Source organism: Triturus cristatus, chromosome 11, assembly GCF_964204655.1.
Source record: "Triturus cristatus chromosome 11, aTriCri1.1, whole genome shotgun sequence".
NCBI lineage: Eukaryota > Metazoa > Chordata > Amphibia > Caudata > Salamandridae > Triturus > Triturus cristatus.
The window spans coordinates 1,164,268,001-1,164,284,513 of record NC_140594.1 but is presented as its reverse complement, the minus strand read 5'-3'; the positions used below and the strand labels follow the sequence as shown (position 1 = coordinate 1,164,284,513).

General features: G+C 49.6%; 1 protein-coding gene across 1 annotated transcript in view; it reads right to left on the bottom strand.

Annotated features, from left to right (window-relative positions):
- LOC146788643 (putative cation-transporting ATPase 13A4) overlaps positions 1-16,513 on the bottom strand; it is a 383,399-nt gene that overhangs the window by 97,613 nt on the left and 269,273 nt on the right. Inside the window, 1 exon segment of the mRNA XM_085635852.1 lies at positions 11,291-11,454. Coding sequence (XP_085491978.1) covers positions 11,291-11,454 — 164 coding nt within the window.

Sequence of the window (16,513 nt, the reverse complement as noted above, 5' to 3'; positions counted from 1 at the left end):
CAACACAGAAGGCCACAGCAGCAGACAGTCCACTGAGAGTGTTTCTGCAGGTCCAGGAGTACACAGAAAAGTGGGTCTGAAGGTATTATTATTATATCCTGGTACCCTTCTTCTGGAAGGTGGGAGAAATATCTAGAAAGGTTCTTTGAAGTGCATGGAATTTCCTGCCTCCTCTGCCCTGGCTTCAAGTGGGCTGCAGTGAAAATGTGAAGGTGTTAGTCCTGTATAGGAAGGCAGAGCGCACCCTATTCAGTTGCAAGTGGGGCTGTGGACAGCACCACTTACCCATCCTGCCAGTAAATGCCGCACAGAGGCACATCCCTCTAATGTGTGACAGTATGGGAGGAATTTACAAAGACTAACTGCCAGCTACACCCAGTTATGTAACCCAAGACAGACTTCAGGCACAAAATGCTAAGGACAGGAATTTGCCAACTTTTTGAAAACACAACAAGATGATGGACAGAGTGATGAAGCTGTCAACCATTCACTCCCAGTCAAAAGATATGGATTTATTCCAACGTTCTTTTGCTCACTATGCCACCCCAGTTTGTAACGAGCCATATACAAATCAATCTTGACCCTGCTCCTCATTGGAACAATCCAGCCCGAACTTCCAGGCCAGGTCCTCAATGCACCAGAAACAAGCATCCTGGGACCGGTTAAGGGGTATCACCACTCATCAGCCAAACTGAATGTTTGATTTGTTCATCATTCCTTCCATCATCAGTTCTTTTTGCATCTGTCACCCTAAGTGGGTCCCGTGCCCTCTATGTCACCATGTTCAAGCTAGCCTGGCTGATGAGGGGTGTTACCGCAAACCGGTCCCAGGATGCTTGGTTCTGGCCCAGGGATGGCCTAGCAATTCGGGCTGCACTGTTCCCAAGGGGAGCAGGGTCAAGACAAATTTGCATATGGCTGGGTCCAAACTGGAATGGCAAGGCAAGCAAAAAAAACAATAGATTTAATTGAGATCTGGGACTGGGGGTGAATGATTCACTTGATCAGCATTCTGTCCATCATATGTTCTATTAACTTTCTGAAAGTGGCATTTTTAAAATTGTAATTAAAAATCTGACTTTAGGAGGAGGAGCCTAGCGCGCAACCAAGATGGCCGCGTAGGTGCGAGGCTCCCGAGGACCTCCGCGACCTCCTGCATTAATCCTGACTATATCCTGTCCTAGATGAGGGGACTGTGTTTGTGAGCCCGAGCTGAGGTGACACCCGTTTTCCGTTTCCAAATCGGACCTCGGACACCGGCGGGAGCACCAATTGAGGTTTGCGGCCTTCTCCACGCCGGCCCCCCGGATTGGATTAGTGGGGCGATCCGGAGACAAAGTGAACAACAGCGGCGGGCAAGGCTGGGCGACTCGCGTACCCCGCACTTTCACTTTCGCTTTTGCGCCATCCTTGCTGACGGGCGAGGTAGGGTTGCGGGGCGGTGTGCGGTGGTGTAGCCTTGCCCGGGTGCCCGGCCGACCCGCTGTCTGTGATTCGGCCTGCGGACCTGTAGTCGCCCCCCCCCGGAGCCCGTGAACTGGTTTGTCGGCCCTTTCGAGGAGATTGGCACGATTTGGGGACTGCAACCATGTCCACAAAGCAAGATGGCGACCGGGCAAAGGTGAAATCGACCCGCCGTGGCACGGCCCATCAGTCCAACAACATGGACCGCTACACCCTCCAGAAGGGATCTCCTGAGGCACCGAGTACGTCCCCTGCGGGCCCGACTGATGCTCCTGCTCTGCCCGCGGATCTGACCCTCCGAGACGTCATGGGCGCCATCGCCGAGATGAAGGCCTCGGTGGACCAGCGCTTTGACACTCTGGCGCAGAAGATAGACTCGGTCCTCGTGGATGTGGGCCTGGTAAGGGCCGATTTGTCCAAAACGAATGACCGGGTCGACTCTTTGGTCCACACTACCTCGGGCCTCACTACGGACGTGGCGGCCCTCCAAAAGGAGGTGCGCCGGCTTGGCCAGGCGAGCGCCCTGATGGATCGTCGACTGGAGGATTCCGAGGGTCGGGCCCGGAGGAACAATGTCCGCATTCTTGGGGTGCCGGAGGGACGAGAGGAGGAGGCGGCGGATCTGTTTGTGGAGGACTTGATTCTCACCCATCTCCAGCCCCGGGGGCTGAGTAAACTCTTTGCGGTGGAACGTGCCCACAGGGTCCCCGGGGGAAGACCTAAGGTCGGAGCCCCGCCGAGGCCTCTCATTGCCCGGATTTTCAATTTTCGGGACAGGGACGCTATCCTGCAGACTTCTAGGCTACAAGGACCGGTCAGACTCGACAACATGGACGTCAATTTCTACCCTGATTTTACTCCGGCGGTCCAAAAGCAGAGACTGAGTTTTCTCGGAGTTAAACGTCGCTTACGGGACCTGAACCTTAAGTACGCAATGCTTTTTCCAGCTAAGCTGAGGGTAGAGGTGGATGGCCGCACGCACTTTTTTGATCGTCCCGAGGCGGCCGGGGACTGGTTGGACACTTTGCCCGGGGATCGGGGTCAGGGGGGCGGGGGGGGTGCGGTTGGTGGGGAGGGCCCGCCGGATCAGGACTGAGGGACAAATAGTAGGCCTTGCTCGGGACAATATTACTGTTATCATTGGCTGCTCGTGTATGTTCCCCTCCTGTGGAGGTCGTGTGGGGTTCCTTGGGGGCTTTCCCTCCTCCTCTGGGGGACTAGTTAGTTTTTTCATCTATGGGGCGACAGGCACACTGCACTTTGGGGGGGCTGTCTGGGCTCATGCAGGGGTGCAGGGAGGGGGGAGTTCTGTTGGGACGGGTGGGTTGGGGTGGGGTGTTGTTCGTTTTTACCGCAAGGCAAACCCTTTACTGTGTTGGTGTTTTTGAGGTGCTCTTGGGGGGACAAATGATGGCTTCTGTTTGTGATGGGGGGTAGGGACTTGACTCTGTTGTCGTGGAACGTTAATGGACTGGGGGATAGGATTAAGCGAGGTGTGGTCCTGCAGTATCTGAAACGAATTTTTCCAGATGTGGTCTTTCTGCAGGAGACACACCTTATTGGTAATTCCTTTTATGCCATGAATCGGCGGGGCTATCGCTTGGTGGCCCACTCGGGCTTCACGTCAGGCTCGCGGGGGGTGGGCATCATGGTTAAGAACTCGCTCCCGCTGGAAATAGATGAGGTGCGCCATGATGAGAGGGGACGCTACACGGTCTTGGTGGGGAGAATGGAGGGCAAAGTAGTCGTTTTTGTATCAGTGTACGTCCCACCGGGGTTACAATCTACCACTTTTGCGGATCTGGGGCGCCTCCTCCTTGACCTCCCGGGGGGGCTTCTGGTGGTTGGGGGAGACTTCAATGCGGTGGCTTCTGGGACTATGGATCGTTACCCCCCTAGGGACCTCCCCCGGGCACAGGCGTGGCTGCCCGGCCTCTTAGATACATTGGGATTGGTAGACTGCTGGCGACTAAAACATCCCGCGCAGCTGCAGTACACCTTTCATTCGGGTGCCCATGGTAGCCTCTCGCGGCTTGATCATGTCCTTGTCCCTGCGGCCTATGCTGGGAGAGTGGGAGAGGTGCGCCATCTGGCTCGGGGTATTTCAGATCACTCCCCGCTCCTGTTGCATTTTGATGTCTTCCCGAGGGGGGAGGGTAGGGTCGCCCCAATCAATGCATGGTACCTGCGCGACCCCACTATTCGTACCGACTTGATTAAATCCTTGCAGCGGTACTTTGAGGAGAATGTGGGGTCTGTCCCCTCGGCTATCTCCCTGTGGGAGGCCTTCAAGACAGTTCTTAGAGGGGAGGCCCTCTCCTCTATCTCCCATGCCCGGAGGCGCGAACAGGAGGAGGTGACCCGGGTGGAAGCCGAAATTACTGAACTAGAGGGTGACCTGGGGAGTGGGGTGACGGATGCCACACTACATGTTCTACACCTTAAGCAGGCGGCCTATGGGGCCCTCGTCACGGAGGCGGCCAGGGGCCTCAGCAGAGAGCAACAGGGGCGACTGTATGATGTGGGTGATAAGGCTGGTAAATTGATTGCGTGGTTGGATAAAAAGGAGAGAGTGAATCGTGTGGTCCCGCTGATCGAGAGAATGGATGGTGTACGTGTCACCGAGCCAGAAGACATTGTCTCTTGCTTCGCGGATTATTTCCGCGAGGTGTATTCCCCGGTTTCTCCCTGCTCGGAGGAGGATTCCCATGCCCTGCTTCGGGACATCGCGCTGCCCTCCCTTTCGGTGGAGGACAGGGAGTCGTTGGAGGCTGCTCCCACCTCGGATGAAATTGCCCTCGCCATACGCTCGGTCGCATCTGGCAAGGCCATGGGCCCAAACGGCATCCCTATCGAGCTGTATAAGCTGCGACCGGATGTGCTGGCACCCCACCTTCGCGCGATGTTCCTGGCGGCCCACTCGCGGGGCTCCCTCCCGCCGGACCAGCGTCTGGCTACAATCGTAGTGAACCACAAGGAGGGGAGACCCCGAGAACGGGTCACATCCTATAGGCCTATCTCGCTCTTAAATGCGGAGCCCAAAATCCTCGCCAAGGTGCTCGCCAACCGGCTGGTCGGTGTGGTGGGCGATCTGGTCCACCAAGACCAGTCCGGCTTTATACCCCATCGCAACACGGCCCTTAATCTGCGGCGCCTGCACGGGGTGCTCGCGCGTGTTCCGTTTGTGCGGGAGCCGGCCATCTTGGCGTCCCTAGACGCCACCATGGCGTTTGATACACTCGAGTGGCCATACATTTGGGCGATGCTGGCGAAATTTGGATTTGGACCGGGATTCATTAGCTGGGTCAAATTGTTGTATTCGGGCCCATTGGCGCAGGTGGTGGTGAATGGGCGAGTCTCGACCCCATTCGCGCTGGGACGAGGCACGCGACAGGGTTGCCCCTTGTCGCCTCTCCTGTTTGCACTGGCCTTGGAACCCCTGGCGGAGTGGCTGCGGTGGCACCCTTCCATCCGTGGTCTCCGTTGGACCCCCGAGTATGAGGACCGCGTGTCCCTATACGCTGACGATATCCTTTTGTACCTTGCCTCCCCGCGTAAATCACTGATTGTCCTGGTTGATGTTTTGCGTTCATTCGGTCGCAACTCAGGCCTTGTCATCAACTGGGCTAAATCATGTGTGTATGTGCTTTCCGGGGAGGCTCACGTCCTCCCGCGGGACTGTCCGATCCAGATTGCATCTCAGGGGTTCCGGTACCTGGGTATCTATATCACTCTGGACCTGGAGGCCCGCTACGAGCGGAATTTGCTTCCCCCCCTCCAGCGCTTGAAGGAGGACGTCGCGCGTTGGCGGCGCCTGCCGCTTTCGCCGCTTGGCCGGGCGGCATTGTTTAAGATGATGTCGCTGCCACGCTTCCTGTACGCTCTCCAGAACACTATGGACTTGGTCCCGGCGCGCTACTTCCGTGAGGTGGAGAGTCTACAGCGTCGCTTGTTCTGGGACGGGAGGCCGCGTATTGCCTTGGCGAAGTTGACGCTCCCGTGGTACGACGGGGGGGTTGCCCTCCCGGATATTAAACGGTATTACTGGGCCTCCCAGCTAGCTGCAATTAATCATGGCCTTTACGGGCCCGCCTTGAACCCGGCATTTGAAATGGACAAGATGCTCCTGCCTGGTGGCGACTACAATCGAGCGCTCTACTCTGGCGCGCCCGACCCCCGCCTGACGGGACCTACGCGTGTCATGGTGCGAGTATGGCACGCGGCTAACGCAGCTATGGGGTGGAAGGACCGTTTGACCCGGGCGTCACCGCTGTATGCGTCCGAGAGGTTGGGCTCCCTGTGGACCTCGAAGGGCTTCGAGAAGTGGGACACGATCGGCATCAGTACAGTGGGGGACCTCTGGACGAGGGGGGGATTTAAAACATTCGAGACGCTGCAGACGGAGTTTCAGCTGCAGGGCAGCGAATACTATCGGTACCTGCAGGTCCGCCACGCACTGGGCTCCGTCTTCCCAGACGTCGCCTCCATTCCGGAGTCATCCCCCCTGGAGGATAGAGTGCTGGATGGCCATGTTCCGGACAGCACGATCTCCCTCATATATAAAAAACTGATTAATGATCGCTCGGGCTTGCTGACTGGCCTCCGCGAGGCCTGGGTTGCCGATGGGCTGGAGTTGGACGATGAGGACTGGATTTCCGCGGTGGCCTCTCCGAAGGAGGTGGCCATACCGGCTCGCCTTCGCTTCGTCCAGCTAAAGATCCTCCACCGGGTTTACATGACGGGGCCAAGGCTTCTGCGTATGGGCTATGCCGAGGATGGGCTGTGTAAGCGTGGGTGTGGTGCTTTGGCGACTTTTTTGCATATTCTGTGGGAGTGCCCGAAGGTGGAGCGATTCTGGCGTGGTGTGCATGAGGTCCTGCGAGTGGTTACGCGTGTCGCGCTGTTGCCTGAAGCGAGGAGATGCTTGCTGAATGTGTGGGAACCAACTGACTACTCGGTTCCGCAGACACGATGGGTGACTCTGGGATATATGGTAGCTAAGCGTGACATCGCGCAGCTGTGGGTGTCCCAGAGGGCCCCGGCGGTGTCGGCCTGGAAAGAGCACATGGATTGGTGCATGTTCCGAGAAAAGGTGGTGTACGTGGCGAGAGGTAAGCCTGGAGCGTGGGTGAAAGTTTGGGGCCCCTGGAACGCCTACCGCGGGGGTATTTGTGAGCCGCCGCTGCTGCCGGCTGCCTCGCCAGCTCCATCCCCCTAGTTGACCCCCTCCCCCGGCCCCGGGCACAGGGTCCCCCAGTCCCTGCTCTCTTCCCGTTCCCCTCTTTAGATTCTTGTGGATGGTTGGGGTCCCCCACTTACGGAGCACGTGCTGTCAATTCGGATTGCGGGTTGCCTTGCGGGTGTGGTTTTGTGTGTTGTTGTGTTCTTATAAAATGAAACCGTATTGCGGGCTCGGAGTTATGTGGCCCACGTCGTTGATACCTCCTGATCTACCTCTCTGCAACGCCAAGAGCCTTTTTTGTATGTATGTCATATTCTCCTGTCACTCTAGCGGCCGGCCGGAAGGTTGTAGGCCCAGACTTGTATATATTTGAAGACTGCAATAAACGGTTTCAAACAAAAAAAAAAAAAAAAAAATCTGACTTTACCATTAGAGAGGTTTTTTACTTATAAGTTCATGGATTCCAAATATGAACTGTCCATCTGGTCCCAATCAAAATGCAGCACTCATTAGAATGTAATAAAGCAACCCAATGTTATCCAATGGGACAGGAAGGCATCACAGTAGAGAAAAAGGAATGTAGATGTTTTTCACTAACAGGACATGTCAAATGTAAAAGTATATATCCAACCGTACCTAGGGCTTACCTATGGGGTAATTCATATGTAATAAAAGGGGAGTTTAAGGCTTGGCAAAGAGGTTATTTTACCAAGTCAAAGTGGCAGTTTAAAACTGCATTCAGACTGTAATGGCATGCCTGGGAAATGTTTTAAAGTAGTACTTAAGTGACTGGCACAATAAGTGCTGCAGTCTCACTGGTAGCATTTAGTTTACATGCCCTGTGTATATGGTACACCACTATACAATGGACTTGTAAGTAAATTAGATATGTCAATCAGGAGTGAGCCAATCAAACAATGTTTAGGGGAGTGAGCACATGCCCTTTAGCACTTTACCACTGGTTACAGTGGTAAATTGTACACAGTCCTAAGGCCAACAAAAACAAATTGCAGGCTGGCAGGTGTAACAGAGGCTATCTCTTCTTTGCACATGCAAGGAGGAAATAGCAATGATAAATAAAGATGTTTCTTCTTGTTAGGTCAGCATCAGTGAGGCACAAGACTGCGGGGCAAATCCATTTCTACAAGTGATTGTACATATGGGTTTGCATCAAAATACATGTTTGGTTGCACAGGAATGCCAGTGCAACCCCCATTGAATGCCTCACTGATGGAAAGTAATGCAAGACTGTACAATGTGGTTTTGTTTCTTTTAACAAGGCAATGTAAACATCCAATTGCTCTGCTTTTTTGCAACCAAAAACGATTTTGTTTCAAATTTGTATTAAAAAAGTAATGCAATACAGATGCAAAACCTATGTAAATCTGGGAGTCTATTAATTTCATAAAGCTTGTATCATAGATAGGGGCGGATACACAAAATTAATTATGCAAGCATAATTTACATTTGATGGAATTAATGTGGGAATTTACTGGGTGTTCACAAGTAGATGTAGGCGAAATTGGCAACTATACCTCTAAACAAGCAAAATTCACCTTTTAAGGAGATGGCCAAGGGCTCTATTATACAATTACCACAAGATTGTTGGCCTGATTTACAAAGGGGCCCGTCACTCGTGCCGCAGGCCCGCAGTCCTGGGGGAGTCTCCGCACTCGGAGTGGAATCTCCACAATGAGAATTCTCATTTCGGAGATTCTGCCCCTAGTGCAGACACTCTCATGACTGTGGGGCCTCCGCTATGAGTGTGGGGACCCGTAGTGAATCAGATCCTATGGCTTTCTTTTTGGGTGAACTCAGATCTTTCCCAATTTATAACTCACCCTTTTTACAATTTCCCTTTCAGGGCAGTGCAGGTGGGCTCCATACTATAGTCTAATAACAAACTGTTAAGAGAAATGATAGTCACTTAAGTAAAAAGGAAAACTGCCTTGACTCAGCCTTTTACAATGAGTGATTAATGGCCTTATTTATAACCTGGTCGATGGCTGTTGTTCTGCCTGGGTGATGGAGTAAGTTACTCAGTCGCCCTGGGAGCGGTTCCTCTTTCCGGATTCATAAATGATGGTCAAGCTGGTGGTCATTCATAAAGCATTGGCAGGATCCACTGTTACAGCGGTTGCTGTCAAAGCGTTTCATATTTGGTGCAGGGCTCCGTCAATATGACAGAGCCCAACACCAAACAGTTTTCTTTTTATTTTCACAAAGAGAGCCTCAAAACAGGATGTTCTGTTTGAAAATGTTATATTGTTATGTTAGACGGAATTGTAGAGTGCAACTAATCACATGTGAGGTTATCCAGGTGCTTGAGCAAGCTTCTAGGTCTAAGACTGAAGGTGCTGGGTACCTCCACCACCGACTTAGTCAATGAGCCAGGTCTTTAGCTTCTTACCAAATTCAAGAAGTTAGGAGGAGACCATGATGTGTTGAGGTAGGTCCTCTCCTGTATTGAGTAAGATGTAGAAGAATTCCCAACCTCCGGCTTAGCTTTTGTGGATGCATGGGTGTGTGCAAGTGAGATTAGGACTGAGCGTAAATGTCTGATCGGTTGATGAAATGGAAGCCAGTTGTTGGTATGATGTTCTACAGTGCTTTGTATGCATGCATGAGTAGTTTGAATTGACTAAATTTGTTTATGGGGAGCCATGAGGTTCTCTTAGGCATGGTGAGATGTGGTTGCATCATAAGAAGTCAAGGATAAGTCTTGCTGCAGCATTCTGGATGGTCTGTAGACAGTGGGGCAGATGGTCAGAGATCCCTGCATAGAGAACATTATGGTAGTCTAATCTGCTTGTGATTAAGGCTTGATTGACAGTGTGTCTGGTGTTCAGGGGTAGTCATTTGAATATCTTAAGGAACATGCAGAGAATATGAAAACAGGAGGAGCTGATTGAATTGACTTGTGCTGGTATGTTGAGCTAGTCGTCCAGAATGATTCCCAAGTTCCTGGTGTGGTCGGTTGGTGTGGGACAAAGCTCTGATGGCCACCAGGTGGAGTCCGAAGGAGAGTTCTTGTTTCCAAAGATTAGCACTTCTATCTTATCAGAGTTGAGTTTCAGACACTTGTATCTCATCAAGTCTGATACGTTGATCATGCAGTTGGAGAAGTAGGTTCTGTTGGTGGCGGATGTGCTGGTCAGATAAATAATGAGTTGGGTGTCACTGTCAATGGTGTAGAATATGATGAAGATAACTTGTGATCTGATGATGTTGGCCAGTGGTATATTGTAGATCTTGGATAGGGTTGGGCTAAGCAATGATTCCTGGAGGGCACAGCAGATTAGATTATAGGATTCCAATGTGTATGGTGGTAGTCTGACTCTCTGTGTTCTTCCTGTGAGGAAGGAGCTTATCCAGTGGAGGAAACTTCCTTAGATGCCACTGTCGTGAAGTCTTCTGACAAGGGTGGGGTGGGAGACTGGTTAAAGGCAGCAGAGAGATCGAGCAGGATGAGGGCTGCGGTTTTCTCCATTGTCCAGTATGGTGCAGATGATGTCTGTGGCCGCGATGAGTGCAGTTTCTTTTCCATGGTTGCTCCACAATCCTGATTGAGTGTGGTCTAGTAGGTTGTGGCGTTCAAGAAGGTTGGTTAGTTGTTCATTGATTGCCTTCTCTATCACTTTGGCTGGGTATGGGTATAGAGAGATGTGTCGGAAGTTGCTCACCTCACAGGGGTCAGCTGATGGTTTTTTGAGGACACGTTGACTGCTGCATGTTTCCAGTCTACTGGGAAGGTGATAAATTTAATGTAGGTGTTGATGATGTGGGTGAGGCTGTTACTGATTGGCAGGCTTCCCCTGTTGTAGATGCTGTGGGGGCGTGGGACTGTTGGGGCTCCTGAGTGTACTAGTTTCGTAGTCACTGAGGAGTCTTCTATAAGTCAGGTGTTTGTCTCGTTTGGTGGTGGTCAGGTTAGCGATGAGATCTTAAGGTCTGATTGTTGTTCGAAGTTCCTGTAGATCTTTTCTCTTTTACTGTGGAAGAAGCAAAAAGAAAATGCTCCTGTAGCAATGAAAGTTCTCTTTCATTGTGAGGAGATTATTCAGCAGTTTTCACTTCCCATTAACACCAGGGTTTTCCTAGCAGTGTCTGGCAGTGAAATCTAACCTCTAATTCCACCCATCTAATCCAGGTGGGTGGAATTAGAGTTCTGCCTCTGATGGCCCTTACTCTGCAGGGTGTTGGAGGTGGAGTAGTCTCCTCCGTGAGTAAAGCTAAGGTCTGCCCACATAAAGATCACCACTCTGTAGTGATGGCGTATCGTTAGAGCCACAATATAAATCAGCCTCCAAGATTGTTAGTGACATAGGGTAAATCAATGTAGTCAATGTCTACAAACCCAAAAGGTTATTTGGCACAGAAGGTTTAAACCGGTTGTGTGGTTCTGCTCAGGCTGCTATGCACACTGCTTCAGACCAAGAAGTGTTATGAATGCCTCTGGATATCAATGCAGATAAATATGGGTCCAAAAACATTTGATAAAAATGTCATGGAATTGTAAATTCTGTTTGACTTCATCTTACATTTAACATATCAGGTGCACACTTAACTGCTAATATGTCTCTTCTAAATTATTCATCCTAATATATCCCAAAGTAAATAACCTCAGTAGGAAGAGATAGTTACATTGATCTCCTGCCCATTCCTAACATTATCCTTCTGGGTTTGAAATGTGAGCGAGGCGGATATGGATCCCTTTGGCCCATTGGCCTCGACCACAATCACCTTACTTCTTTTTGGGACCATCCCTGAATGTTTGGCAACAGTAAGAGCGGTCTGGAGGTTGTCACCTGTGAAGGAGAACAAGATTGATCTAAGTAAACTTGTTGTGGAACAATGAAAAACAACTGTTATACATTCTTGTGATCCATTTACCATACATAGAAATGATGGGCCATTAAACATAATATTGCCTACAGAAACATAGCCTAAAATAAATATTGTTTACAATGATACCATTTTCTCAGTTGCAGTGAACATCACAATCCTACAAACTGGTGGTGGTCAGCAATGGATAATCAAGGGTACTCTTTGTATTAACTTCAGTAAATGATATGGTTTGACAGGGTTCAAACATGCATCAATTGGTGGGAGGTAGCATTGATCCCCCAAGCTATGTTAATCAATTTATTGATGTCTTAAAGGCCTTGGTGTTTGCCAGTGAACATTTTCTTCAAGATTAATAATAAATAAACTCAGCAAAACAAATAATCATTAATGTAATGATTTCAGTCGCAGAAAGCAAATAAGCCAAATCACAATTCTTCCACACATATACACATATAAAAATATAATTGAGCACAAGAAAAATAAAATAAAATAAATAAGTACCTTGAAAATAGCAATACATTTATTTCTAGAATCATTGTAATCATAATGTTTGTCTTTCAGTTGATTTGCAGTAGTTATAAAAATGTAGCTCTCAATATAAGTCTGAGCTTTCTCAGATGTCCAATCAGCAGCAATTGGGCACATTGATTCATGTTTTAAAAAAATAAATAAATGTATGGGTCCACTTTTTTTTTATTAAGTTTGATTAATTTTACTGTTTAGTGTTTTAACTTAAGTACTTTCAAACTGCGATATCTTAGCAATTCATTGAAATCTCTTACCCCTAAAACAGTAGAAGGTCAAACACTCTGTATTCTCCAAAGCCCTACCTTGTATAGCAGGATTTCATATCCAATATTTTATTTGATGGTACCAATGTTAAATGCAGACCATATTCACAGATGCACAGAACAGGGAGAAAGTGTGGGCTGAAAAGTCTTTGGTGCACATTCTGACACACATAACACCATTTCCTCTCTTCCATTGGAACCATGGTTCTTTCCTTTCCTTTTTACCTCTCATTTACTACAAATTTCATATTTTCTTTGACTGCTGTTCAATTCGTCATGTCCACATACATTGAGAGTTAGGTTCTCATTCCGATGTCGGTGGGCCCGCCACCGACAGATAGTCGGTGGTGTGCCACCAATATCCATTGAAGTGGTCTGACCACTGGATTATGCTCCAGCGGTCGGAGGTATCGGTGGGGAGAGGGACCGACTGCTGCTGTTCTAACAGGCTCCTTGAGCTTGTCGGACAGCGGTGGAAATATAATACCTACAATATGGGCTGTGCCTACTCAGGCACAGCCATACGGATTACGATGTATTTTTTCATCTGCCTTTCCATGGCGTTCCTACTGCCATAAAAAGGCAGATGGAAAGGAATTTAGGGGTCTCTATCAGGGCCCCCATCACCCCTAGGCCTCCGCTATGAGGCCTGGGGGGCACCTGTGGTGCCTGGCACAAGGTACATGGATGTTTGAAAACATCCATTTTTCTATTGCAGGTCGGATGACAAACATCGTAATAGGACTTGTAGTCTTAAATCACGATGCTGGGTGGAAAGCCTCTGCCCGACAGTCGGAATCTTCCTGGCCACGTCAGAGCCCTTCTGACCGACTCGGTAGGTTTAGAGTCCAATCGCAGGATTGCAATGTTCACGGCTAGGAACGTAAACCGGCCAGTCATTCAGACTCAGTTCCAACCCACTCATGGAGTATTCTTGTCGGTCGGAATCTCACCGTAACCCCTATGGATGGCGTTTCCGCCATCGGGATTATGTTTTCTGTTTCCAACAGCCTTTATGTGTTGGCTTTCCACCACAGAAAGGCTGTCGGAAGGTGACTTCGGGGGCCTCTGGCAGGGCCCCTAGCACCCGCGGCCTACAGTTGCTGCCTGAGGGGGTACCTTACCCCAGTAAAAGGCAAACAAAAGGCGATGATGGACTGAGCACTGAAACTTTTCAGACACTTACCCCCAGTCACAGATCTGGGTTAAATCCATCATCCTTCTTTAGCTCACTTCACCACCCCAGTTCGGACACAGCTATATGCAAATCAGTCTTGATCTTGTGCCTCATGGGAACAGTCCAGGCCAAACTGCCAAGCCATGTCTTCCCTGGACCGGAAACAAGCATCCTGGGGCTGGTTTCGGGCTAAAAGCCCTCATCATCCAGGCTAGCTTGAATCCATTGGCAAAGTGAGCAAGCGAACCACGTCTGGCTATACCCTGCCTGGGGGGCCCTGAATTGTGGGTGGCGAAGATGGGATCTTGAGTGCTTCTGTCCCCTGGGGACGCGTTAGACTCGGTGAGCGTTGCGCCGGAAGGTGAGTGGCTCAAAGAGTGACTGGGCTTAGTATGCCAGATCGTTACCAGCACCATAAGACTCCTTCCGCCAGCATCTGTGTAGGATGTGAAGGGGCAGTGGAAGGCCTACATTTTGTCTGCATGTTCCCCTGGCCTCCGAAGGACTAACTGCGCATCAGTTGGTTGAGCTGAAAACACCAAATTTGATCCCCTCTGCATACTCCCAGAGGGGACACAGGATTGGCTACCCTGATCGCAGCAAAGAGGCCCTGGTGTCCACTAAAGGTCAGTGATGCCACGACCATAACAGATTGCCGCCAAAGGTCGTGTGTGCGCAGTGGGTAGAAAGGTGTGTCTGGTGGCCGATCCTAGCGGCCCGATCAATGACGGTCACTAGCAGGAAACCCAGTGGGATATAGATAGAGGATACTAGAGTGGATGACTCCTGCTACCTGACTTTTGTGGTTTTGCCCTTCCCTGCATTGTGACAAAATTAGGGCTGCTCTGCCAATCAGGGGAATGTCTGCCCTCTCTGTACAATTATTACTAAATAAAATTAGTACAACTGGATCAATCGGGCTTCATGCCAGCCAGAAATACCTCTCTTAATTTGCAGAGGCACCACGGAGTGCGAGACCAAGTCAAGACGATCGGGGAAGACGCGGTGGTGGTGTCCCTTGATGCAGCCATGGCTTTCTACATGATCGAATGGCTCTATTTGTTCTCATAGTTAAAGAAACTGGGATTCGGCCCGGGTTATGTGGCGTGGGTTTGCCTTCTATACATGGAACCGCTCGCCCAAATAGTAGTCAATAAAAGGAAATCTCATACTTTCATACCCAGTAGAGGTACCAGGCAGGGCTGCCCCCTTTAGCCATTGCTTTTTGCCTTGACACTCGAACCATTAGCGATGTGGATATGGAAAGATCCCGTTATTAAAGGGCTCAGGTGGGCTGAGGACTGGGAAGACCGTATTTGATTGTATGCCAATGATATTCCATTGTACTTGGCTTCACCGGTGGCCTCCCTGAATAGGATATTGCACATCATCATAGTGTTTGGTAGATTTGCCGGATACAGGATTAATTGGTCTAAGTCAGTCATCTATGTACTTAGTGGGGTGATGCCGTCATTGCCTAGGGGCTTTACTATCACAGAAGCACCTATGGATTTCAAATACTTAGGAATCCGAATCTTCAAAGACTGTCTTTTATGAATAAAATTGTCAAGATCCTGATCTCTAGCACTCTTGACAACACAGGAGCAGAACGGCGCCTAATTCCAAATGCCCCTCTCAGAACCTCCCTGCTAGGTTTCAGTAGTCCTTCACAATTAAGTACCAAGGGGGAAAAGGGGATTGGGAATAGAGAAGAGACAGCCTGGTGGTTTTCTGCCTGTTCTGCCTCATCTTCTTTTTTCTTACTGTGCTGTAATTCAGAACATTTCTAAACAACACTTCTAAATTAACACTTACAACATTGTAAATTAAGGTATCTGGTCTTACCAGAATAACCTTGGAGCAAAGCCTCTCTTCTATTGACTTCTCTAGGAATGTTGTATTTACTGTTAACTGGTGAAGGTACTAACTCGATTCTCTTTCTTGCAGGATAGACTGGACGTCTTTTAAATGCAACTCTTCACACAGAGAAACATAAGGTAAGTTAGTATTGTGCCTCCTAAATAACTATATGGAAATCTATAAGAAGGATACTATTCTGTGTACTATTAACTCACTGTGGGTTCGAGTCTTCTTTAGTCCTATATTTAATGAGGACTTCTTATATTCAGATCAGAAGCCCAACCAGTTTAACCGATAAGAACAAGGAAGGCAGTAGTGGTCTTTCTTAGGCTCAGTAACTTTGGACTCTATTAAGCAATCGCTTTATAACTTCCTTTCTAGAATTACCAAATGCTCCAGCCAATGGTTACATACGGCGTGAGGAGAAATTCGCACACCCATTAACCAGACTCAAAGTATCACTTGAAACGCTACTCTGTCGTTAAGTGAGCAGAACTCGTAATACAAGTTTTTGAGCATGCGCAACTATTTTACACTAATTTAAGTTCAGTGCGGCGTGAGGACCAGTACACGCCCCTACTGACCGGATTCACCAGTAAACACCAGACGGAACACTGCTCTGAGGTTGACATGCGCCAAACTTGGCTAAGACGAGTTTCGGAGCATGCGCATGGAATTAGCACAAACCTTAGACTCGGGAAAGATGTCAGGAACAGCCGAAGCTAAACGCGAGGCCCGACGAAACTACCCTGACTAACTGACACGACAGAGGTTTAGGTGAGCTGCTGTTCAGGTCCAATCTCTGGTGAAGTGCGCCATAGAACGTTGGTGCACGCTTCACCAGGCCAGGGGATTCCTAGAAGAAACTAGACCGCTGAACAGCGGGCACGCTGGGGGCCATGTTGGAAGTCCAGCACTGCCAGCATGCTCACCAACTAAGGGCACAGCGGGATCCTAAGCTGGTAGGGTTGGGAGGCAGAGATAATGGCTACAGCAGGGCCAGGAGGAGGAAACCTCCTGTGAACCCTGAAAATAATCTGCTGCCCCCACTATAGTGGCTTAGGAGTGATGCCCTTCACTGGAATTCACTCCCACTGTCCCTCTTGGGGCATGCAGCCCTACTTAAAATGATGTCCCTCCCTCATTTTTTATATGTCAGAAGACGCCACATCCGGTGTGATCAGATTACTT